General features: G+C 39.3%; 1 protein-coding gene across 1 annotated transcript; it reads left to right on the plus strand.

Annotated features, from left to right (window-relative positions):
* On the plus strand, nt 1-26,595 carry LOC107598636 (KAT8 regulatory NSL complex subunit 1-like). Its single transcript, XM_016290028.1, has 14 exons — nt 1-448; nt 4,891-5,922; nt 13,733-13,874; nt 14,015-14,169; nt 15,705-15,840; nt 15,945-16,116; nt 19,908-20,087; nt 20,174-20,341; nt 21,873-22,006; nt 22,404-22,522; nt 22,910-22,967; nt 23,072-23,184; nt 23,262-23,520; nt 25,358-26,595. The coding sequence occupies exons 2-14, from the start codon at nt 4,961-4,963 to the stop codon at nt 25,487-25,489; spliced, it is 2,730 nt and encodes a 909-aa protein (XP_016145514.1). The 5' UTR covers nt 1-448; nt 4,891-4,960; the 3' UTR covers nt 25,490-26,595.
* The last annotated feature ends 293 nt before the right edge of the window (nt 26,596-26,888 follow it).

Below are 26,888 nucleotides of genomic sequence, written 5' to 3' on the forward strand. Positions count from 1 at the left end.
TTAGTCAGACTCAAATCCAAGCGAGGCGACCGAGGCGCCATCTTTCGTGCGTTTCTCCCTGCAACGATGAGAAAATGATCTCGAAACCGGTGGCCCATGCCACCTCCAATCTGTAAATAAAGGCGTATATGAAAAGAGCTCGTATCCGAGCAAAACATCGATTCATAATATAAAGAAAAATATACATTTGCTATCCATAATCCACTGAAGGGGACGGCAGCAGCAAGGTGTTGTCTAGTATCAACCATTTCGTGATTCCGGAGCCGATAGCGAAAAGGGTTCCTGAAACCGGGGTGTTTTTCACGAAGCGGACGCGGATATGGCAAAGGCGGCGGGGTTGCTTTACCAAACGGCTTATTTCGTGCTTTGGTGACATTGTTGTGATACTGAAGCCAAAGGTCGGTGGAATAGTTGCCGAAATTCCCTCGGATCGCGCGCCCGTCACGTGGTAGGTTCCTCCTTTTTCTTTGTTAGTGGACGATCTCGAGCAGCACTTGCGTTACATAAACCTAACACTGCAAACCTGCCTGAGCTTCCAGTTTTACCACGAACTGTTGTATTTGCAATAATTGAACGTGTAATTTGATTAATGGGGGTTCGACGGCTTGTATGATCGCTTTAAAACCGATTACCATGCATTAAACTCACTCATAAGCGCGCCTATTTAGAATCTCCCCTCATTTGAACTAGAACAGACCTATATACCTTCCTTGTTTTTGATTATGCAACTCGCAGCCTTATGTGGTCTGTGCTAACTTACCGGTTCTCGTTCAAATTGGTGGTTAACATGACTTGCATAACGCAAGCAAGGCCATTTGAGAGCATACTAAACATGTGTAACGTTAATGCTCATATTTACTGTAGTATGAGGCTTAGCAGACATCTAAGTTAGCAATGCATTAAAAACATGCAGTGTATTTTATGAGGTTCTACGTCTAATCTTCGAGTCGGAGCTGAAAGGCTGCTTCATTTATGCACGGAAGTGCTGTGAACGTTCACGTGGTCTGTTCAGCAAATACTGCTAAAGCGAAACGTTGCACTTGTGCGTAGGGATGGGCGATACCACTTATTTTGTTTTCATACCGATATTTTTCAAGGCAGTATTGTCGATACCGATTCGATACTTCTGAACTAAACTTTTAAATTATGAAATGTATTAAATTATTAAATTACTAAGAGTAAAATGGGTAATAAGCACTTAACTTTGTTTAAAACGCATTTTAACATTCAATATGCCTTAATTGTAACTTATTAGGTTATATTTTTGTTTACACATGATTCAAATCTATAAATACTACAGTTGAACTATGGTCACTTTAGTAAAACCATGGTTAATTTTCATTAGGGACTGCCGGTGACCGGCTGTTGCATGCATAAAATGCAACCTTTTTTATTCTGACAGTGTATGATTTCTATTAACATTACAAAAATAGAACATGATCGATATTATCTTTCAACGTTCAATTTAAATAACTGTAATTGCACAAACTATGTAGGCTACAATTTCAGTTTGTTTATTGAGAAATAACTCTGTCCTCTGATAAGCATTGTTCAGGGCTGCCGTTCCCAAAAGCTTTAATGCTTTCTTATGATACTTTTGGGAGACGGAGCCCCGTTTGAATGCACTGTCAGCAGTGAGTGAACGCTCTCTGTGATTGATGAGTTCTGTCTTACAACATTTGCGTGTCCAGATGAGCAGGAAAATAGTTCTATCTATCGAGGTTATTCGTCCAATTCAATGCATATTGTACAATTTTGTTTGTTAAGTTAACAAAATCACTGGTAAATAAAACACACCTTAGTATCGATATTTTTTGTTTGAGTATCGATACTTTCGATACTCGCGGCAGTATCGATATATCGATACGCCCATCCCTACTTGTGCGTTGTAGCTTTAGTACGTTAGCTAGGCATTCGTGTGTGAGATTTTATAAACTAACTTTACATTAACCTAATATATGATCTATTATTGATCTGCAGTGTGTATTATACCGGTATTTCCTGTATTGTGTGTACTGGAGGAGTTCGCTTGTTATCGCAGTCATGCGTAGAAAACGCGCGATTATTTAATTTTTTAGCGTGAACACAGAAACGTGGGTTCTGTACGCTTCCTTCGCTGGTTCTTTGTTAAACCTTAACCGGATTTGTTATGTTTACTACTTTGACATATTAACCTAGTTAGGATCTTAAAACTCCATAACTCAGTGTATGGAGTTTTAAGACACCAAATTTTGTTTGAGCGTTTCAGATTAAAGATTCCACCAATTAGTTGCTACTTAACACGTCCCAACTTTACTGTTTGAAATGTAAACGTCGGTGATCTAGAAAAAGCAGTTGTTTTCTAGATGGAGCGGGTCGCCCCCTCATGGGCAGCACCATGTTTACATCACATGACCAGTCTGTTTCATGTCATGCAGTTGACCGAGTTATTACTAATAATATATTTACTTCATAAAGTGTTTTCAGCAAGTGCTCAAGGCGTTTTACAAAGCAGAGACAAAGACAACATACAGTAAAATAACAGCTTTTGAGTGAGTGACGTTAGTGAGTGACGTGACATGTGGCCAAGTATGGTGACCCATACTCGGAATTTGTGCTCTGCATTTATCCCATCCAAAGTGCACACACACAGCAGTGAACACACACACACACCCGGAGCAGTGGGCAGCTATTTATGCTGCGGCGCCCGGGGAGCAGTTGGGGGTTCGGTGCCTTGCTCAAGGGCACCTCAGTCGTGGTATTGAAGGTGGGAGAGAGCGCTGTACATTCACTCCCCCCACCCACAATCCCTGCCGGTACAAGACTCGAACCCGCAACCTCTCTAACCATTAGGCCACGACTTCCCCAAATTTTTTGTGAATTTCACAAACTTTTTTTGTGAATTTACAACCGTTAGTAAACAATTGCTAGAGTTGTGACAGATAAAAGCTAGCTTTAAAAAACCCAGTACTTTTCAAGACTGATCTCATCAGTAAAATCTGTCAGTGTATCAATATATGTCCTTTGATAATGCAATGGCTATAACAATAATTATGAAGCCACACTGACATGTTTCGTTAGTAGTGAAATACTCTACAGTTGTTTGTGTTTTTAGTTGAGGAATGGACGGTACATGGTAATTCATGAGTCGAACCATCTCTACATGTACTTATGAAGAGATAGTCTCTTATCTGTTGAGGCCTAAAGGCATATCCCTAATTCCGTTGACACAGATGGTCTGCTGAGGAGGAGGGGAAAATGAGGAGGCTTGCTCTTACATAAGCTTGAAAAGAGTAGGTCTTTCCCTACTAACGACTATGGTAATGGTCCCCGCTCAGTTGAGGTCAATGAGTTTTCATTCCCTTTTTACTTTGAGGGGAAGAGCATCAGGACAGATAAATTCATGTCTATGAAATACTGATAACTGATTCCTGTTTGTGCATACTCACACCGTTATCACTAGTTATCTTCTAGTCTTGTGTTTATTTTTATTTATTCAGTGTATTGAGACTAAAATAAAATTCAATATGGCATCACAATTGACCTCTTTATATTTTTTATGTATGTTCTTGGTTTTGCTGTGAATGATTCAACACTGCATGTTATTCCAAAGATTTTCCCTCCCAAAACAATATTCGCTATGCTAAAACTAATCTTATTAGAGGCCTGATGGCTTGAATTTTGGAGAAGGATTATCAGTTGTGTTTGAGGTATTTTACTCATGAATGCCTCAAAAAAATGTGAAGCTCAGAATGGGCTGTTGTAAGAAAACCTTGAAGATAAGAACGCTCCTTAGACAATTGATGTGAAAAAGCTCAGCCCATATTCAACCCCACCCATTGAATATCCTGTTTCAGCCATAAATAGACAGATTACACAAGTGCAATAGTAATTTTCATTATAAGACAGTAAGGGGACTAAATAGCTTGTCTCACCAGATGGTTATTATTAAAGTTTAATGAATGTGGGGGGGTCTTGTTGAAGGCCAGCTGGCTTGAATTTTGGAAAAGAAATATCGGACAGAGATTGCAGTTATGTTCCAGGTATTTGGCTTATTTTCCAAATTTTGAGCCACAGAACGAGGTTTGCTGAAACTCTGGGTCTTGTAAGAAAACATTTAAAGGGTTAGTTCACCCCAAAATGAAAATTCTGTCATTAATTACCCACCCTCATGTTGTTCCAAACCCGTAAGACCTTCGTTCATCTTCGGAACACAAATTAAGATATTTTTGATGAAATGTGAGAGCTCTCTGTTCCTCCCATAGACAGCAACGCAACTGTAATGTTCCCAGGTCCAGAAACGTAGTAAGGACATCGGTAAAACAGTCCATGTGACATCAGTGGCTCAACATCTGTTTTGTGAAGCTACAAGAATACTTTTTGAGTGCAAAGAAAACAAAAATACAAAAAAAAAAGTTCAACAATTCTTCTCCCCCGATTTACGTCTTCCGCCATTTTGGAGAGTACCCAAGAGCGTAATTGACGTAATCAGCGTTGTTTACGTTCGGGGGAGAAAGCGTGCGCATGAATGTAATCTGCGTAAACAGCGTTGTTTACGCTTAGGGGAAAGCGTGCATATGCATTATGATACTCTCTAAAATGGAGGAAGACGTAACTCGGGGGAGAAGAATTGTTGAAAAATTGTTGAAAAAATATCCTCACACAATTCATGTGTATAAATGGATAAAATCAAGCACCACCCATTGAATATTCTTTTTAATCATACATGTGAGGATTACACAAGAGCAATTACACAAACTGCTTTTGTGACATATGGCAAATATTGGTGCAAATATTAGAAATTAAGAGAACTTATTAAACGGCTTGCAGCAGGTTATTATTAAAGGTTATCTTCACTTTCAAAATATTCTGTATATTTGCAGTCTCCTAAATCTCTTTTTTCCTTTGTAGCCAGGCTGTGTAGTTGGGCTGGAGTGAAGGTTTGGAGGTGCAGGCTGCCGTGCCCATTCCTCGGCCCTGCATGGCTGCGATGGCGCCCGCTTTGACCGACGCACCAGCCGAAGCCCGCCACATCCGCTTCAAACTCGCCTCTCCCTCATCCACCCTGTCCCCCGGCAGCACTGAGAACAACAGCAACGCCAGCAACATCCTCATCTCCGACTCGGTCTCGGACTCTGCCGGTAGCCACACCAACGGCAAGTGTCACGTCAGCGCCGACGACGGACAGAGCTTCGCCCATTACCACAGCGTCAAGGGTCAGGAACAGGAACCCCTGTCTAATGCCCCATCTCTGGGCAAGCTGGCAACGTACTTGTGCTCTGATGTCAAACCATTGCCCTCGTCCACCAAAGTCAAGGAGTCACTGAAGCTGCAAGGTGTCCTCATCAAGCAGTCGGTGCTGAAGAGCCACGGCCTGCTGAGCGGCTCCATATTCCCGAGCGCTGCTGCAGGCAGCGACTTCCTGCTGCGCAAGCGGCACACACTTGAGCTAACCAGAGGTCAGTTGAAGAGCCTTGTCAACGGTGCCGGAGCTGGAAGTACCATGGTGCCTGTGAACGGACTCTCCAAGAAAGTGGCTGTACCTAGTGCGGCCGTGGCTGAGAAAGGCAGCGTGGCCACAGTGAATGGAGACAGCAACCAGCCTTCCACCAATGGGGAAGCGTTGTTATCCGTGTCCTCCAAGTCTGTCGGTACCTTTGCAACCGGCGACGTGAATCCACAACAGAATTTGACACCAAGCGTTCAAGGTGTGTCATCACATAGGGAGCTCACGGCTTTGTCTGAAAGTACGGAGGTTAAAGCAGAACCGGAGAGTCCCGATGTTGAAACAAACAGTAACAATATCGTAGACTGTCCCTTGTCCCTTAACTCTTTCCCAGTCCATGATGACTCATCCGTTTCGACCCCCAACCTGGAGGCTCTGCTCCGGGATTGGGCTCAGCAGAGCCAACACAGGCAAACGGACATCGAAGGCCGCCTCCTGCTTGTTCCTACTTCCTGTTTTTGTGTGTGTATATACAAAGCGTTGTGAGCTGTGCCTAACAGAAGCACATGCATTTCAGACCCCTTGTGTTGGTAAACTCTGCATTATATATTCAAATATTCAGGTGCTAAAATCCTGTTGCTTTGGAGTTTAGCCCAATGAGCATTTAGATGTATTTTTTCATCGTATTTGGTCTGATTTAATATTTTAGGTTGAAAGATTTTAGGTTGATTTATCAATGCACGCTGTTTTAAAAGGAGCCATTTAGCAGCTTGCTGACTTGGCTTTGCACCTTTGACCTAAATAATCAGGGATCCATGAATGCAGTTTTTGGATGTCATATTTGAGCTCACTGAAACATGCTCCAGTTTCTCTAAACGCCACTGTCACATGCTTGAATCCATTCAGGGTGTGTGTTTGCTGGCTGAACGCTGATGATGATAAGCGATTTTTCAGCCCGGTTTCGTCCTTTGCAGTGCTCTCTGACTAATCTTTCTCGGCACATGTTTATGACATCACGCTGTGATGGTTGGGAAATTAGAGCATGAGGAACTGCTGCTTGTTGACCTCTGACTGCAGTTAAATCAAGATGAATTTAAACTTTGTGCATCCCAGGACATTGATCCCAAACACCCACACTCATTATTGGAAGCTTTTAATGGAACACAGCTGCTATGCAAATGGAAGATTTGCTTTTACTGCAATTAAAGACCACTTTAATCCATCGAGAGCTGGAGTGACGGCTGCAGCGCTTTACAGAGATGGGGGTTTTAATGGTCTATGCTCAAAAAGTCACCAAAAATCGAAAACCAAAAGTTGTTTATTTTCCTTTTACGTGTATGTTGACAGATTGTGGAACGGTTATTGGCTGCGGGTAAATCTCACAAAAATATGTCCAGGTCACATTTCAGTTCAAAATCAAAAGAAGAAATAAGAAATTATATTTTGCATAAAGCAAATCCTTTGACTTTCTTTCTTCTGGGGAACATATTGGAGAAATATGTCAGTGTTTTTAAAGTCAGTGGTCACCAAAACGGTTGGTTCAAAATATGTTTTTTTCCGTGTTCGACAGAAGCTAGGAAGTCATACAGGTCTGTAAATGCATACATTTCATTTATGATAAAGACTAAAGAGATTTTCAACTGTTGTAAAAACAAACAAACAAAAAAAGTTACCCCAACATATTCTTGACTTGAGGTTCACACATGTATGTGAGAAAACGACAAGCTAATCAGGAAGTGCCTTTTTTGATCTGATAAAGACAAGTATCAGTGTATTTGTTTGTGTTTGAGAAAAACAAGCCAGATTCAGTCCTTCATCCATAAACTGTGCATTCATTGGTATTGTGTTTACATATTAGGGATGGGCGATATCTTATCGTTTGCGATATACCAGTAAAAATTGAAATTCTCCACACGATAAGAATTAGTCCTCCCACGATAATAGCGATAAAGTCTAGTTGTTGACATATTTCTGTCGGAGCGACATCGCGGAAGGCGGACGTGAAATTGAGGAGTAGCCTATATCGCTAAATGAGGAGCTCGAGCTCCTTTTACCTGTTTACAAACCTGTTGTCCAACAAAGATATAATTTCTAGACATGCTTTTTCTCCAAATTAACTTAATAACATAGTCGAGTGTTTGAAATACTTCTTTTTGTGACCAGACGTGGTTTCATATTACAGAATGATGGTATTATATACAGTGATAAAGGCCATGTGGATTAACATTGCGTTATAAATATACTTATAAAAATACCCAAGATTGAAGAACACCGATAAATCATATATTTTGTGCAATCATATGTTTATTTTCCTCAAGTTTCATCAGTTAAAATGTCTCTATCTCCGTTGTACGTTTTATTCAGCAATAACTGGATACCTTCCTGGAGCATCGTCAGTAGTATTACTTCTGCTATGGATATGTGGAGTTTCTGTGCAAGAGCACCCTCCGGCTTCCAGTATGAATTAAACAGTCTTTATATTACGTGTGTACTCATTAATGATCACAACACCCTATTTTGGGTAAAAATAGGAAAGATAATACTTTTCTCTAAAGAAACAGGATTCCCTGAATTATCGCCATTGATATCGTTATCGTAATAAATACCAGAAATATCGTGATATATTTTAAAGCCCATATCGCCCATCCCTATTACATATATAAAAATAGTCATTCATAATATCTCCAAATCTGCTGTTGGCCTTTGACAAAAGCTGATGTATTTGGGTAGTGCCCCTAGATGTCTGGAAACCATCATAAACACTTATGTTCTCAGGACTTTCAGGATTTCTCATTCCGGAGTCTTTCTTCACCATTGTCCTTTTATGTTCTTCCTCCTCCCATTCCCTCTGTCTGAGCTGAGCCCACTCGTGTTACGTAACCTTTTCCTCTCTCACTTTCTCAGACGTTCTCTTTCTTTTCGCCTTGCATTCCTCCACCCCCTTTTCACCGTCTTTCCCCCATAATTCCTCTGCATTTCTCTGCCAAGCCTAACCACCTCACATACTTCTCTATTTATCCCCTCTCTCTTTCTCTCCATCCATCTGTTCAATTCTTGCTCTCTTCCATGCTTGCGCTTTCACATCATGACTCAAGAATTACAGCTGTGCTTTCGACCCCCATAGAAAATATGCATCCAATTTGCGTGGATTTTTTCTGATTTATATATTTCCCCCTCGCACTACAAACATACACTTACAGCTTGGTCTGTATTTGGAGAAAAATCCCCAAATACAGAAAAATACGAAGAATGTAAATACAAGAAAAAAATTTGACACTTTTTTTTTTTCCCTGATGAAAAAAAAAAGTGATTTTAAAATGTATTGTAAAGTAATAATAAAAATGATAATAGTAAAATAAAAATTCAATGAAGTAACTACATAATAATACTGAATATTATTAAAATTGCTAAATAAAAGCAAAATAAGAATGATTACTATTGTAACATGTAGTTGTAAAATTAAAAAAAATATATATTAGGGCTGCACGATAAATCGCATACGATATTTAATGCGTATCTTATCAGTAAAGTCGGTTCTGTAATCAGCGGTAAATCTCCATCACGTGCGGGCTTTCACATTGGGCAGCATTAACTACACAGAGCCGTTGTTCACTGACAACCTGCGCAAAACCACGTTCATATTCGCGCGATTTTTTCCGCAGCTCGTCAGTGAACAACGGCTCTGTGTAGTTAAATGCTGCCCAATGTGAAAGCCCGCAGGTGATGGAGATTTACCGCTAATTACAGAACCGGCTTTCTGACAAGATGCGCATTAAATATCGCATGCGATTTATCATGCAGCCCTAATATTTATTTATATTAACTATTACTATTACAAATGTTTATGGCTTAATTTCTTTTTCCAAACATTGCACCATGAAACTTTGGGAAAATAGTTGTCCAAATAGGGTTGTGCGATATTGACAAAAAATATCTCGATATTTTCTTGGATTTTATGAATAACGATAATTAGATGATAATTTGCTGAGTGTTGTTGTGCTGTGTGCACTGATAGAAATGAATCTTTTCCAATAAGTTTAAATTGATTTTTACCTTTTATGGGCATTTTTACCTTTATAAAGCCATTTTTCTAAAAGTGTGCATTATCTTTTGAGGCAAATTCTTACATTTAATCAGTCAATTAGAATAATAAGACATTTGGGCTGTTACCAAGCAAATTAATTTAGTATCAATAAAATTCATCTTTGCAATGTGGAGGAAACACAAGCTGCATGTGAAGTGGCATTTAGATGTATTACTGTATTTAGATGTATGATGTACACTGCTGTTTAGTGCATTTAACCTGCAAATGCATAAATAATGTTTTGATATATTAAACAAAACATTGAATACTGTTATTTGAAATGATTTAAATAATAAAAAAAGTTCAATTAAAACCGCCAGCAGGTGGCAGCAAGTCACTGTTAAAAAGTGAGTCATTGAACCGAATCATTTAAACGGTTGATTCATTCAGGAACGAAACACCATCATGTTGCTCAGAGATGCAAAACAACATTGTGGCTGTGTTTGGAATTATTTTTGTTGTCGAAATGGAACAAAAACAGGCAATATGGTTTCTGAAACGTAAGTCTCTTAATTAACTTCTTGTTTTTTGAGCTGTTGAAACATTTGTAATCATGGTAATTTTTGGAGAAAGAAACAGTACTCTTTGTGTGATATTGATTAACTATATGAAATTATATAAATTTTCTTTCCCCATATCTTGAATTTTGTGATCATTCTAAATGTATTGTAATAGACTGAATCATGCAGTGAAAGAACGCACTCTAAATGCGCACTAGTTTAGACTGTTGCTCAGAGATGCAAAACAGCATTGTGGCTGTGTTTGGAATTATTTTTGTTGTCGAAATGGAACAAAAACAGGCAATGTGGTTTCTGAAACGTAAGTCTCTTAATTAACTTCTTGTTTTTTGAGCTGTTGAAACATTTGTAATCATGGTAATTTTTGGAGAAAGAAACAGTACTCTTTGTGTGATATTGATTAACTATATGAAATTATATACATTTTCTTTCCCCATATCTTGAATTTTGTGATCATTCTAAATGTATTGTAATAGACTGAATCATGCAGTGAAAGAACGCACTCTAAATGCGCACTAGTTTAGACTTCACGTAATGTATGTGTGCGCTCTGTAGGGGTGTTTTGAATGGTTTTTGCAAAATACTCGATAATGTCAAATTGCACATCGTTAAAACAACAATTATGATGTTATCGCAGACGATATATATCGCACACCCCTAGGTCCAAATGTACGTTAAAGCGACCCAAGTTCAGAGCAGATGCAGACAGTTTTTGTGGAGCAATTACTGTGAACTGAGCCGCTCTGAAATGCTGCACATACCAGTGGATAATGAGCTGCTCACGTGTAAATGAACACAGTGCTGCACAATTAATCAATTTATAACTGAAATTGTGCAGCACTGTGTTCATTTACACGTGAGCAGCTCAGTGCTCAGCTCAGCCCTACTTGCAGTGCTGTTTCAGAATCTATTTATTTGCTAGTGCTAATATTGGAATCACTTGCGAGTCAAGTCTCCCATGCACAGTTTTTCATTTGTTTTTCAGGTTTTATTTCAGTTAGCATGCTGCCTTGGATGCTAACTGCTTATGCTGTCAGTAGACAGCAGGACGGCTTAGTAGACACACTATCATATTGTAGAAGTTCATCTCTCCCAGTTATAATGCTTTCATTTTCTCCTTAACCTAAAATACCGTGTAACCCTTGATCTATGTGAGTGAAAAATAACAGGCAGGGCTCCATATAAAACAGTTTGCTAAGCCAGCATGTCATTTTTGCTGGTATATATCTGTGTTTTCGGTTCATCCAGTCCCTCCGTCTCACAGTCTGAAACCCAAGAACAAAGGCAGCAGAACATTCATGCTAAACGACTCTGTCTTTGTACTCCCTCCATCAGCTCAATGTGATTTATGAAACACAGTTACGAGATGATTCACTTCACAGCAGGCACAGTGAGGGAGGACGACTCCTTTGTTGTCGTTCACCCCGTCATCCAAACACACACGTATGGAAGAGTAGATGGACAAATGACAACAATTAAAGGGATAGTTCATCCAGAAATGTAAATTCTGTTATCACTCACTCACCCTCAATCCTTTCATCTGTTGAACACAAAAGAAGATTGTTGGTAACCAAACAGTTGGCGGTAGCCATTGAGTATCATAGTCTGGGGAAAAAATGTATATGGAAGTCAATGATTACCGTCAGCTGTTTGCTACCAGTGTTTGGAACAACTTGATGGTTGTTTAAATTTTTGGGTGAACTATCCCTTTAAGCAATTGTTATATAGTGAATATAGTCACTGGTAAAAGATCTGTGAATGGCCACTCTACACTTTGTGCGCCATTGACTTCCATTCATACGCATTCATAAATGCAAGTTCATACAAAGAATATCACATTTCACATGAACAGTTCTCATGAACAAAGATATATGACCAAAACAAAAACGATACGTAATGTATCATTGTATGCAAGTATATTGTATGTTTACATTTTAGATTTATTATTATTATTTATGACTTTATTTTATTTTTAAAAAGATATCGCAGAGCGTGATGTCATATCACAACCTTTGCAATGTTCTTGAAAATTTTGCATGCTCAAAGTCTAGTGTGAATGAAAAATGTAAACTAGTGTAAATAATTTGGTCACTTTATTTGGAGCAGGACTCAGTGTCGCCCTCTGTAGGCCAGGCTCTTGAAATTATACTTCATGGAAGTGAATAACATAGTTAATCAAGTTATCACAAAATATATGTTATGTGATCAACACACTGTACATCATCCCACTAATTGTTGAATAATTATCTAAATAGATGTTGATCTAGATAGATGTTTTAGTTAGCCGTGTGAGGGCGTGCTCTGTGTGTATTCTGAGGCAAGGCGCTGTGGGAATGTGCTGAGAGGGACTTTGCCATGAGATAGGGGTGTGCTTTTGTGTAGGTTGTACCGCTCACACTACTGGAGTGTGTTTATCATGAAACCCTGATAGACCAGTATGGACAACCAGTTTCATGTCTGTAGTCACAACAACAGCCCATCACACAAAAATACACCTTGCACTGTGCACATTTGTGCCCAATAAAAAGCTCATCCTCCACTAAGTTATTAAAACCTCTGACTGGTAACAGCAAATCATGATAATGGTACAATAAACCAGTGTAAATTTTGGAAGGTTTTTTAAAGTACTTTTATTTTTAATTTAATTACATTTAGTGAAGTGACGTGTGGCGACGCATACTCAGAATTTGTGCTCTGCATTTAACCCATCCAAGTGCATACACCCGAACCCGCGACCTTCAGGTTACAAGTCCGACTCTCTATCCATTAGGCCACGACTGCCCCTTTAGGCATTTCTAAAGAGTATTCAGTTTGGTTCTGACGTACAGGCGCACTGCAAGTACTGCTTTTTTATGATTTATTGTGCTTAAACCATGAAAAACTCACAAAGCAATGCCAAAATGATGGCAGCTTAATTTACCTGCTGTGTCATTAATGTTAAAAGATAAAATCACTCATTGCCCTTGACTGAATAACTTGTAGCTTTAATAAAAATACTTTGTTCAGTTTATGTAGTGTTTATATCTTTGTTCTATTGTATATGTTCTATTGCTTGTAGTTCATTGTGTTTTATTTTATTATTGACCCTTTATGTGTATTTTTTACTTCTATTAGGCTAGTATTATGTGGAATGTGTAATTGTGAAATTTCAGTGTCATCTAAGATTTTGGCATTGTAGCCAACCATATTTCCAGTGAAAACAACTATACTGTCTTTCATACAGTGTTATTGTGAAATTATTCATATTCGTATTTTGGTCATATCACCCACCCCTAGATATATTTCTCTTTCCTGTCATCTCTGGGTTGCAAAGGAAGTTGTTTAAATTCATGCTGACAAGTGTCATTTTGTGGGGCTGTGACATAAAAGTACTAACTGTATTTAAAAAAGAGATGATTCATATTGTGGAGTCTGTAAGTGACAAGTCAAGATGGGGTTCTGTACTGAATGTGTTTAGCAGTGCCCTCTTTGTGTTAAACATCATCATTACAATCTAGATGACTGATTTCTTCTTTAATCTTGACCATCAGGGCTGGAAAAGTCAGAGAGAACAATCCTGAGGGTTTCCTGTTTGTCATCACAGCCAGTTTTAACTCAATGAAGTAAACAGAGCTAACCCTCTAATGACTCTCCTAGTTAGCTAAACAACTAAATGTCCGGCTTGTTTAAAAGTGTTTAACCGGATTGTTCACTTTTCTGTCTCAGATGGAGGAGAGCTGAAGGGCGGTTTGCCAGGGAAAGAGCCACAATCATCAGTCACTGGACTTGGCTGCAGGCTCAGATATCAGACCTGGAGTACCGCATCCGACAGCAGGTCGACATCTACCGCCAGCTCCGCTCCAGCAAGGTTAGCAGACGCTTGATGTCTACTGTGTTTGTGTTATAAGACAAAAACAGCATCCAGGTTCAGGAATGTTTGAAATTGGGAATTAGTTTAATGGAATTTGGCTGTGTATAAAGGTGTTTTCTTTTGCATGCTCTCTGCAGGGTCCTGTGGAGCTGGGAGCCTCCGCCCATTCCTGCCAGAGAACTGTAAATATGACGGAGACTAATGAGAATGTCCCGACCTCAGAAACATCCCAGAATTTCACAGAATCCCAGTCTCGCTTGGTGGACACATCTGAGAACGACATCTCCATTAGGTTTGGACTATTTTAGTAGTTAATATTGTGTCTGTGTAAATATTTGAACTTATTATTAGTATAAGTTGTTTCCATTTGTTAACATAATGTAATAACTGGACCCAGTTGAAATTAAGTGTCTGTAACTACTGTGTGCTCACATTTAATCATTGGATTCGATGCACTCAGAGCCGATCCTCTCTATATGCAAAGTATGCAAGCTGCGTAAGGCCCCCAAAACACCAGGGGGCCCCCTTGCTCTCAAAGATGATTTAATTGGTTTCATTTTTGAATTTGGCCAGCGGTTATGAAAACATGAATGTTAATTTCTTTTAATGCGGTGCGCTGTCGCCTTTTCTACGTAAACATCAGTCAAATCATGTAACGTTAATGTCATACAATCTCTTGCTCGAGACAAAAAAGACAAACAACAATTTGAAAGAGTACCGAGCCGTGGAAGGAGACACTGTTTCTCAAGCGCCTTCCGTGAGCGCGAGTCGAGACGGAGTGAACACGGACAAAAGCGTTTCATTCATTCATAACTCGCCCCCCCCACCTTTTGCGTAGGGCCCCCAGAAGTCTAGGATCGGCACTGGATGCACTCATTGTGTGGATTATATTAGATAAAGTTTTTTTCTATAAATTTACCCATTACAGTACATAATAGGGATGTAACGATATCAAAATCTCACGATACGATATTTATTGCAATATTTAAAAAAAAAAAAAAAAAAAAAAAAGGCAAATGAAGAATTGGAAAAACAAAAATTTTTGTACATTTTGAAGTTAAATTATTCTATCTAATGTACTTTGCGAGTTCAAAATTAAGAGCTCCAACGTGTATATATATATATATATATATATATATATATCGGTGTTTCCCACAGACTTGCACTCTATGTGTGGCGGCTCTTCCCCTGGCGGAAATATACATGTATATAACGTAAATATAAAACAGCAGACAGGCTGATTGAAAATGCAAATTCACTCTCTGCCAGCAGGAGGCCTTTAGGAGCACAGAAATAGCGGTTTCCCCGGTAACGTCTGTAATCAAAGCAGCGCTGCGCTCATGAACTGCTACTTTATCAGCCATTATAGGAAAGATTAAATGAAAATTACATCAAAAATTTTCTGAAGACAATTGGTTCCCTTCAAAAAATATACATTTATATAAAAACACCCGATTTTGATTTTGAAACGTGCAGTGTTCATGTTCATGTCACGAAGTCAAAGCCTTTTGGAAAATCTATTTGTGGCAGTCAGTGTTGATATTGTGGCGGGCCGCCACAAATAAGTCAATGTATGGGAAACCCTGTGTGTGTGTATGTATGTATATATATATATATATATATATATATATATATATATATATATATATATATATATATTAACATTATCAAACATTATTAGTGAAGTATAAAATACAGTTAACCTGCCATCCTTGCAAAATGAACTCGGGGTGAATGCAGTGGGGTCTTGTATCACCATGGAATCATATTATTCGTTAGCTTGGCAAAAACTGGATTTTACATTGTTTCCTCTTTTTCTTATTTCAGTAGTGTGGCAGAAGTGTCTGACACATGCTTGTCAAGTCTGGACAGCAGCTGTACATCCGCACGAACACGCCCACTGCTAACCTGCAGGAGACGACGTCTTATCCACCCGAACACTGTCCACAATCTCAACAGCAAGGTGTGTTTGTGTAAAGTCTGTTGGTATGAATGTATCAGTATTCCAGGAGCACATTTTTGGCTGATTTTGAAGTGTATCTGAAGTGAGCTTCATTCCTTTATCAGTTTCAGAGAGTGTCTTTCTCACCTCCAAGCGTGTGCGAGGTCAACGGCTTGTGTGTCATGTGTGACAGTGCTCCTCCCCTCTCCAAACCAGACTTACCGTTTAATCGCCCTCTGCTGGAGAGAGTCGCACATCAAGACCGCAGCATCCACCCTGTTCTTTCCATGCAGTCGGGTGAGATGCACAGTCAGATGCAATTAGAGCTAACAACTATTTTCACAATAGATTTTTCTGCAAATATACAGTGTGATTTTATGTATACAGTATGGCGATATCACTGTATATAAAATGGTTTTACTATATAAAATGATTTTAAAAAGTGTATATATTGTGTATACATATGTATGTTTTTTAAAACATTTGATTATTTATAGGCCTATATATATATATATATATATATATATATATCTGCTGGAAAATTGAAAATGATGAACTGGCCCCCTCAAAGTCGCTCTATTTGGTTAGCTTATTTATTTTTAGATAATAAATAAAATATATGTAAGGAATAATTGACGACGGGCCGTTGAATTCTTGGAAAATAATGCACACCCGAGGTAGTGATGCAGCCACGACGTCAAGTGTTTTTTCTACTTAAATGCTTTTGAGATGTAGTGAATTTGCTTTCACCAATCTAGGGAGGCGAAATAATGTAGTGATGGGTACTCACGTCACCAATGACGTTATGATTTTTGGATTACGTGTCACTTAAGGTGTGGTTATCAGTACATCACATAAGAAAGATTGGTGGGATCTCCAATTTGTAGATTTTATTAACAAAAGATAGACAAGAGTAATGAACAACTACTAAATGAATGCCATAAATGAAATAGGAATAAAGTGCATAAGATGCATAAAATGCAAGTGATTATGTTGGGTGTTGCTTTGTCAGAGCTACGTTATCTGGAAAGATAAACTGTTGCTACTCTGAAACAAATAAGGTGAAGCACCTTATTATGCATTAAACAAATACGTGAAAGATTATTTATCAACTGCAATCAGTTATATAACATCTAATGTAAATTAGAAAAATCATATACTGATAATATACAACAATGCCAAGGTCTCTGGAAGAGGTTTGGATAAGTGATATTTACGTTCTCTGCGATTGAGTGAGCAGTCCGGTGGCGGTGACTTCTTCCACTGGTTGTGCTGGTAACAATGCAGTGGGGAAAGGAGCAGGAATCTGTTTCAACAGCCTTGAACACAAAGCATCGTAGGATGCTGATCTCCTGGAGCACCAAAGGGTCCTAAAATCTGGAACACGCAGATGTGGCCCTGGAGTAGGTGCAGAAGGTCCTTAGCCTGGAACACGCAAGAAAAAGTACCTTGAAGTGAAGGTTTGCTAGCCGGAGCTTAACCTTGTTGCAAATGTCTGTGTGTCTTCTGCCGCTCTGGGCTAGAGACTCAGAACTTGGTCAATCCACTTCATCTCACCAGGATGGAGACTCGGGACTGCTGCATCGGTTGTTGTCTCGCTGGACGAAGACTCTAAACGTAGAATATCTCTCTTCTCGCAGGCTGGAGGCTCAGAACCTGGTCGTATCTGTTGCTGCCTCACAAGCTGGAGACTCAGGACTAGGTATCTGTTATTGCTGCTTCCCGCATGGGCCAGAGGTTCAGAACGTTAGTGTTTCTGTCTCTCGGGATGGGAGACTCAGAACGAGTGTATCTGCTAGTGTCTCACCCTTTGTGCTGGTAACAATGCAGTGGGGAAAGGAGCAGGAATCTGTTTCAACAGCCTTGAACACAAAGCATCGTAGGATGCTGATCTCCTGGAGCACCAAAGGGTCCTAAAATCTGGAACACGCAGATGTGGCCCTGGAGTAGGTGCAGAAGGTCCTTAGCCTGGAACACGCAAGAAAAAGTACCTTGAAGTGAAGGTTTGCTAGCCGGAGCTTAACCTTGTTGCAAATGTCTGTGTGTCTTCTGCCGCTCTGGGCTAGAGACTCAGAACTTGGTCAATCCACTTCATCTCACCAGGATGGAGACTCGGGACTGCTGCATCGGTTGTTGTCTCGCTGGACGAAGACTCTAAACGTAGAATATCTCTCTTCTCGCAGGCTGGAGGCTCAGAACCTGGTCGTATCTGTTGCTGCCTCACAAGCTGGAGACTCAGGACTAGGTATCTGTTATTGCTGCTTCCCGCATGGGCCAGAGGTTCAGAACGTTAGTGTTTCTGTCTCTCGGGATGGGAGACTCAGAACGAGTGTATCTGCTAGTGTCTCACCCTTACAGGCCGAAGACTCAGAACGGTGTATCTGCTATTGTCTCTCTGGATGGGAGACTCATCTGTTACAGTCCTTTCCTTGACTCAGAACTTCGGTGTTTCTGTTAGTGTCTCTCCCTTTCGGGACTCGGACTTGGAACAAGGTTGTAGCTGTTATTGCCTCTTGGGAAGGTACCTTACTACCTTTATCTCTTTCCAATGAGGAGGGGATTGCAGTCTGGCACTTCTCCATTTCCAGGCTGTGATTGGCTGTTTCCATCAGAGTGGCCCACCCTTCTTTCCTTATTTGCATAGTCTAAACACACATTTAGAAAAGTGTCACTAAAGTTTTACCAATGCATCATTCACTTACCAAACCACAACTAGAATACCTTTGGCAATGTTACGAACACATTAAGTCCGAACATGATGGAAGAAGATTGAACTGTCATGCATGCATTCATTTGTTCATTAACAGCTGATTTTGTGTTAGATGTTGCACTACACGTCGCTGTCACTGAGAATACTTATTTCTCTGAATAAGTATGAGATGGGTGTTGCAGTTTGCACCAGTTTAAGGTTTGAGAACATAGTTATGAATGAGTTTGGATGGAACTCTGTGATCTCTCTCTTTGTTTCACCCACTGCTGCTGCGTTCAGAGGTCCTAAGCAATTTTTATGGCGGTCACAGGCCAAAACCTGAGGAATCAGTTTGTTGGTCGGTGAAGGGCAGAAACTGCATTTTGACCAATAGGAAGTCCTGTCCTTCCCGGGCTTTGTACCAAAGGTCTCCTTCTTGCCCTCTAAGAGGTGTCTGGCTGTTGTCCTGGCATCTTTATCTGATGGCATTGGACAGTTTGCTTATGTTAGTCCACCGAGATCCAATCAAAATGTAGCAAACCTTTGTCCACTATTGTGGTCAGAGAGGGGCCCCGCCATAAACTGGGTCCTGGAATGTGCTGTCCACTACAGAGAGTAGGATTAATTTCTTCCGCATCTCATCCAATGCCTCTGTTGCTAATTCCAAAACGTCATTTTAAACCTAGTAACGGAGGTTTGAGTTGTTGATAGCAGAATAATGCAGTTAATAACTAAGTTATCAGAGAGAGAGAGAGAATTACCTGCGAGTCTGTGAATCTCTTAAAAGTGTTCGGCAGCAGTGTCTCTAGTAATAGTGAAAGTTTAAGTTCATTTTCTTCACGAACAGCTCCATTGTTGTTAGTCATGTAGTTTTCAAGTTGTTAAACTATCTAATCGTGATTAATCGAATCTAAAATAAACGTCTTTGTTTGCATAATATATGTATGTGTACTGTGTATATTTATTATGCATGTATAAACACACACATACAGTTTATATTTTGAAAGTATATACATTTATATTTTTATATTATGTATAAATATATTTAATATATAAACATGCATGTGTTTGTATTTATATATACATAATAAATATACACAGTATGCACACATATATTGTGTAAACAAATTTTTTTTGGATGCGATTCGCGATTAATCGTTTGACAGCACTATATAATATAATATATATGTATATGTGTGTATATATATATATATATATATATATATATATATATATATATATATATAATATAGTATCATTGTTGTCAGAAGTTCACCATTCACAGATTCTCAATTTTATTTATGAGTTGTTCCAGTCCTAGATTTGTTAAAATTTCATAAATTGTAATGATTCTGTCAATAAATGTTTTTCTCCTTTCCTCCTCTGGTTTTTCTGTCAGATGTTGCCCTCAGCTTACAGTTGAAGAAGGTCTTGAGATCTCATTGGCAGACTCGTCCGTTTGACAGGATCAAACCGCTGAAGAAGATCTCTCTCAAACACAAGCTCTCCATCACACCTTCCTCCTCCTTCCTCTCTAAACACAAATTCAGACTGTCAAACTCGCATGCGGCTGCAGTCCGTAAGTACACACACATTTCTACTCACAGCCACTGACTGTGACAGAGTGACTGAAGCCATTCATTATTCATTCTTTCTCTCTGTCAGGGTTGGCCCGTCACAAGAGCAGGTCGCAGAGGCTGCACAGGCTGCAGGTGGACAACATCTTGTGTGTCCCAAAGCTGGAAACACTCACACCCTGCAGGCCGGATCGTGTACTGCACCAGAGTCACAGCAGGAAGAGGGTCAGAGAGCATTCACTGGACAGAGCAGACTGTGAGTGCAATGCTTTCCATACAAACATGACCCTAAATATGTCTTAAACGGCCTGTCTAATGAATGCTTATTTCAGCTATGCAGTTACTGACAGCAGCATAAAATAAAGCATGCGGTAATAAAATCCCGTTTCAGTAGACTGAGGAGCACCCAGGGTCAGATATTAATGGGGGCTTGGGGCAAAAAAGACACCAAAAATTAACGCAAGATACCAGGGTAAATAACGCCCCTGTACAATTAAACTGAAACAGTCATGACTGACATGTTGAAGTGAAATGTGAACATAAAAAGTCTTGATTATGGCATTACATTTAGATATTGTATTATAATAAGCATTCATCAAGGGCATTATATTTTTTGTCAAAATATTGCAGCCCTATCCTGTAATGAGCTCTTGTTTTTTAACTTTATAATTTACTTTATGTAGGCTATTTAAAATGATATTAATCTCATACCTTTATGCCATGTCGGATGCAGCTCTTGTGCCACCTTTGCAAGTCAAGTCACCTTTATTTCTATAGCGCTTTATACAATACAGATTGTTTCAAAGCAGTTTTACAGTGATAAACAAGGAAATAGTGATTCAGTGATGCAAACAAAAAAATTAAATTCTACCGAAAAGCTGCTCTAAAAAGACAAGAGTAAATAGTGTAAAATTACTTTTGTTCATAACATTGTATTGATAAAATACTGTAGTATTCTGATTGATTGAATCAATTCATTCATGAATTGATTGAAATATGGTCTCTTAATGCATTTTTGACCGTGGTACCAAACAGCTCAGTGAGACCAACACACCATCAACACACCATTTAATTTGAAATTAAAGGCACAATATATGTTTTTATTTTTTTAAATATCCAAAAACTACTAGAACAGTGTTATATATTTTGCTGACTTGTGTACTTACAATTATCCCAAATGTTTCGAAGAATGTTTAAATCCAGAGAAATAAGCTATTTTAACTAGTGACACGGACCCGTGTCCATAGTGTCATTGTGTCGCCTGCCAATGACCTCATAACCCCTCGATTTCCGTTTTAATATGTTGTGCATTTTAATAGACCGGTGACGATCGCACAGAGTAGCATTATAACAGAACGTTCAAATGTATCTAGTATGATAAAACAGCGCTGATTTACCCCACATACGCACGACCGGAAGGAAGCGGTTGACTGTGGCATAATAAAAGCCCTGCTGCTTTCGAACCGTGTGTCACGCTTGTTCAGCGGCCTCGTTTCACTTCGACGGCTTTCAGCCTCACCCTGCTTCATTCCACGTTAATAAATCATTAGCTCATCCATGAACATGATTTCTGCCCGAGTTCCGTCGGATTGCATCGGCTGTGGGGATGAAGACCACAACTCCCATGATTCCACACTCAATCACCTATGCCTTTGATTCTTTGTTTATTTTAAATATGCACCCTCTAGCGGCGAAAAATTACATATTGTACCTTTAAATGGTCAATAAGCACATATGAGTGTCTTATATGTGTATATATCTTTTAAATTTTTCCTTTCCTCATATAGCACCAAAAGTGGTGATGGATGCATGTCCAAGTCCATGTGCGTCTCTGTCCAGCCTTCATTCGTCCAACACCAGTCCCTTGACCAGACAGCTCTCCCTCCCCGTTGAGAGCCGCACTCCTCTGGGAAACAGCGTGGTACGTTCATTATTTTCTGTACAATAGTTTTGGTCTGAGCCAAAAGCGTTCTTGACATGTGGCACAGTTAAACTTTAAGTGACTTGAGTTTGAATCCCAGCTTGTGGGACAGCCACATCCCCCTTCCCCCTCCACTTCCTAGCCAATCAAAAGTATGCTGTCTAATATTGGCAAAAACATGCCAAAATAAATCTTTGTGCAGTCTTAAATGGTTCTAAACACATAGGGCTTAAATTTAGGGATGAAAGAACAGGAATCATAATATGTCCTAATAGTGATTGTTAAACTTTATATTTAAACAAATGTCAGCATTGTACATTCAAAATCAGAATACGGTGCTCTTGTCAGGATTTTAAATAGAGCTCATGTGTTCACTTTTCATTTATGTTTTAAACAGCCCGTTCGGAGAAGAAGAGGCGAGAGTCCGTTTGATATCAACAACATCGTCATTCCAATGTCAGTGGCCGCCACCACCAGAGTGGAGAAGCTTCAGTACAAGGAAATTCTCACACCCAGGTGTGTCTCCGTCACTCACAGCGCCTCCATTAAAGCTGACTGTATCAGTTGATACACAAATTTATAGCCCTAAAATGATTAACATGATCGAAACGCTCCGAAAAACCTGTTATACACAATCTACTACATGCTTTCTGCCATCTGATTGATAGATTAGACTTTTATAGCAATTAAAGTTTCAGTATAAAATTGAGGTGTTTTCCTTCTCAAGTTTGAGCTCCATATTCTCACTATCATACTATATGGGTCATAAAATCCTGATGTATCAAATATGATACTGAACAAAAAACACACATGCAAACATTTTTTTTGATTTTGTCTAAAGGTTTAATAAACTTTTCCATTTCAAACATCTGCTCTACTCACACTTATTTCTCTGTTGTTCAGATGGAGGGAAGTGGACATTTTAGTCAAACCATTGGCAGAGGAAGACAATAACATTCCGGTATAACAGCCATCTGTTTTTTCCTCCACTCATTTCCCATATATTCTAATTCAACCTCTTGTCGATCCTTATTTGTGATGTGACCCAATGATTCATCCGTGTAGGTGGAGGACCTTTCAGAAGGAGCGTTCGCTAAACTCCACCAGACGTTAGAGGATCAGGAGCGCTCTCGCTGGCGATGGACGGCTCTCGCACCCGCCAAGAGGAGAGGCAGCAGGTACCTGCCCTACTTGATCTTATCAGACAACGTTTTTCCTGTTTTGTGAGTTTATAGTTAACCATGTCGTTCCACAGGTCCTATAAATCACTGGACGGGCGAACGACACCATCAATAGTGGGAACGAACCCTTCGACGCCTCAGCCCTCATCCCCAGACGCAAGTCACTTCCACCTCCTGCAGGACTACGGGCTGGTGCAGTCACCCCTGAGCCCACCCAGCCCCGACACGCCGTGCTCCCGCGACGCACACACACCTCACACCAGAGACACACACAGACTGTTGTACAGCGAAGACACGTGCGGCTCCACTTCAGACTGCACCTTTGAGGAGATGGTAACATACACGCATTCTCACGCCAGTTTCATGATCATCATCCTGCTCGTTTTCTCCATAGAAAAAAATGTAAATGAAAAAATGCGCTTCTATTTTACATCCTGCTTTCTAAAGAGCAATCTATTGTAAGCGCTAGTATTTCTGGAAAAGTGTTTATCTTTTTTGTCTTTGTCTCATCGCCACAGTCGCAGCTTAATCAATTAAGTGAACATTTTTACCTTTGGTTAACATTTAATAGTGGGTATGAAAAATATAAAAATGGACTTTCAACTTAATACAATGTAAAAAAAACCACTTTAAATAATTCAAAATAATTATTAATTTTTTTGGCCTTACAGGAACAGTGTAAAAGACAATTATTTAATTTAGTAAGATTTTGAAGCATTGTTTTTATATAACATAAAACAAAAAACATGTGTCTATGGATGAAAATAAACAATTTAGTCAAAAGTTTGTCTTTTCAAAAAATATAGCAAAAACAAATTATTTAAATCATTCTGTAAATTATATAAATATTACAATTTAAAATGACTCTTTTCTGTTTTAATATCTTAAATTCCTGTGATCAAAACTGAATTTTTAGCATCATTACTCCAGTCTTCAGTGTCACGTGATCCTTCAGAAATCACAAAACCAGTCTTAAAGGGTTAGTTCACCAAAAAATGAAAATTAGCCCACAAATTACTCACCATCAAGTCATGGTGTATATGACTTTCTTCTTTCAGACGAATCCAGTCGGAGTTATATTAAAAATAGTCTTTGATCTTCCAAGCTGTTTAATGCCACTCAGCGGGTGTTGCATGCATCAGTCCAAAAGAAGTTAAATAAAAAGCGCCCATCCATAAAAAAAAGTGTCTCACATGGCTCCGGGCGGTGAACAAAGGCCTCCTGTAGCGAATCAATGTGTTTTGTAAGAAAAATATCCATATTCAAAACGTAATAATCACTTTAATGTAGCTTGCGCCAACAGTTGTACACGGAAGCAGTTCCGGGAGGATGACGTATGAGGTCAGCTTTTGCGCATGCGCCGCTCAGAAGTGATGAACGCAGAAGCGCAGCAGAGAGATCAAAACAAAATGACAGTCAAGAATTAGAAGTACAAAACGGGGATAAGTTAAAAAAAGAGATTTCGATATAAGCCAGGAGGAGACTGGTTTTCTTTTGCTAAAGTAAGGAAACTTTGCTTCCTTTACTCCTGTTAACAAACATTGGTTTTCACGAGACTCACCGGCACATGCGCAATGCTGACCTCATACTTCATCCGCCCGGAGCTGCTTCTGTGTACAACTGCTGGCGCAAGCTACATTAAAGTGATTATTACGTTTTGAATATGGATATTTTTCTTACAAAAACGCATTGATTCACTACATAAGGCCTTTATTCACCCCCCGGAGCTGCGTGAGATGTTTTTTTTTTATGGATGGGCGCTTTTTATTTCACTTCTTTTGGACTGATGCATGCAACACCCGCTGCCTGCCATTAAACAGCTTGAAAGAACAAAGACAATTTTTAATATAACTCCGACTGGATTCGTCTGAAAGAAGAAAGTCATATACACCTAGTATGCCTTGAGGGTGAGCAATTTGTGGGCTAATTTTCATTTTGGGTGAACTTTGGTGTTAGTATAATAACAGTATTTTATATATAATATATTTTATGATATTTATATTTAAAATTAATTGCTTTTTTGTTGTTAGAGATCAAAACTTAACTCTTCAATGTGTTTTGTTTTATAAAATGGGAATGTGGAAATAAGAAAATACATACAGAAACACCATTTAATTTCTTTACTACAAATTCTATTCTTAACACCCTGTGTTTTTTTTTACCCTGACAGACGGTCCAGCCCTGGGAACCCAGGAGTTTTCCTTTACCTGAGGACCCGATAGTGGAGCCCGAGACGGACAAGAGTCAACCGAGCTTTCCTACAGGCCTACAGGAGTCAGAGAGCGACGCTTCAGAGCCGTGACGATCAACTGATTAACGACCTTAAAACCACACCTCCTATGGCATTAATTGAGAAGAAAACTCGTACTAATCAAAACAAACAAACAAAAAAATCTGTCAGGACTTCTGTTGTTTGATATTCAAACATCACCCAATTATTTTCACAGTTTTTAGTGAATATCACCGAACATAGAAAGCTAAACCTGTCTTCTAAAACTCTTTTCTCAGAAGAAAAAATGTAAACGAGATGTATGAAAGTTGTTTCCATAAATGTTTTCATAGTCAGCTAAATATATCATTGGGACTTGGTGTGGTATTCTAACCTGTCAGGTGAACACTATGTAGTGCACTGTGTAGCAGACTTAAGAGGGCTTGACCAAAGGGTGCCTCTCTGCTGACTTCTATATGTATGCTTGTGTTGTGAAGTGACAAACCAAAACCCAACGAAAATACTTGTCCGTGTTATTCTCGATTGAAGGTCACGTTCCAATCTCCTCAGTTAAAAAGCACTTCACAGGGCGTCAATATCTTGCTCTCTTCCTCGACCCTCCCTTTTTAATAATTTCCCACCAGCATATGGAGTGTGGCTATGCTGATGGTCATGGCATTATGTATCTCAATGCTAATGGAGAAATTGCAAGCTCTGCGAAACGAAGCCTTTTAGTGCACATTAGTTTAGCTCTCACACTTGGGCCCTTGCGTGTTCCAGGCTCCTTCTACATCATCTGTTGAGGTTGTACTTTGTATTCCTTCTGAAAGGAGCCAGATGTTTCACACAGACCTGCCCTTCTCAGGTTATGCAGTTGTATGGAAACTTGTGTTAACAAGGCGTCTGTTTTTCTTTCACTTTGTCGGTGTGACCCCATATTAGTGTTCTTATTCTGCACTGTCGCCCCTTTGAAAATCTACTTGCTATGCAACTCAACATTATTGTTGTGGCCCTGTCCTTTTTCTTTTTCATACAATCACAATTGTCTTTTTTAAATTTCTTTGACGTGTCTTTCTCTTCATAGCTGTTTGAGACAGGTTTCATTGTAATTCAGACTGTTTCAGATGTTAAATCATTTGCAGAAAAAAAAGAAAAGAAAAAGAAAAACACCCTTTTGTAAATAGTACCATTAAAACAAATCAAACTCCATTCAGGTTTTACGTCTCATCACTGTGCTGTAACGATAAAACAACCAACCGTCTTGAGAAGACTCTCCGACTGGGACGAGGTCATGTTTTCCAACGGTAAGATGTCTTTCTTTCTTTTTTAGACTTTTTGAGTAATATTTATGTTAAATGGACATTTAAATGGCTATAACTTACTGACAATGTTTTAAGGTGTCAATGCTGTTTTACCTGAAAAATAATTTCAAAAATCGAAACTGCTTTTGATGATATACATACCCTTAATGACACATCATCCGATATTACAA

This window comes from Sinocyclocheilus grahami, unplaced genomic scaffold (genome assembly GCF_001515645.1).
Source record: "Sinocyclocheilus grahami isolate Dianchi unplaced genomic scaffold, SAMN03320097.WGS_v1.1 scaffold253.1, whole genome shotgun sequence".
Classification (NCBI taxonomy): domain Eukaryota; kingdom Metazoa; phylum Chordata; class Actinopteri; order Cypriniformes; family Cyprinidae; genus Sinocyclocheilus; species Sinocyclocheilus grahami.

Bases quoted from the DNA above. Each gene is read 5' to 3' on its own strand.
- LOC107598636 (XM_016290028.1), top strand. From the start codon at position 4,961: ATGGCTGCGATGGCGCCCGCTTTGACCGACGCACCAGCCGAAGCCCGC. The intron at 15,841-15,944 runs GTGTGTTTGTGT...TTCCTTTATCAG, and splicing joins TCCACAATCTCAACAGCAAG to TTTCAGAGAGTGTCTTTCTC. The intron at 23,185-23,261 runs GTACCTGCCCTA...GTCGTTCCACAG, and splicing joins GCCAAGAGGAGAGGCAGCAG to GTCCTATAAATCACTGGACG.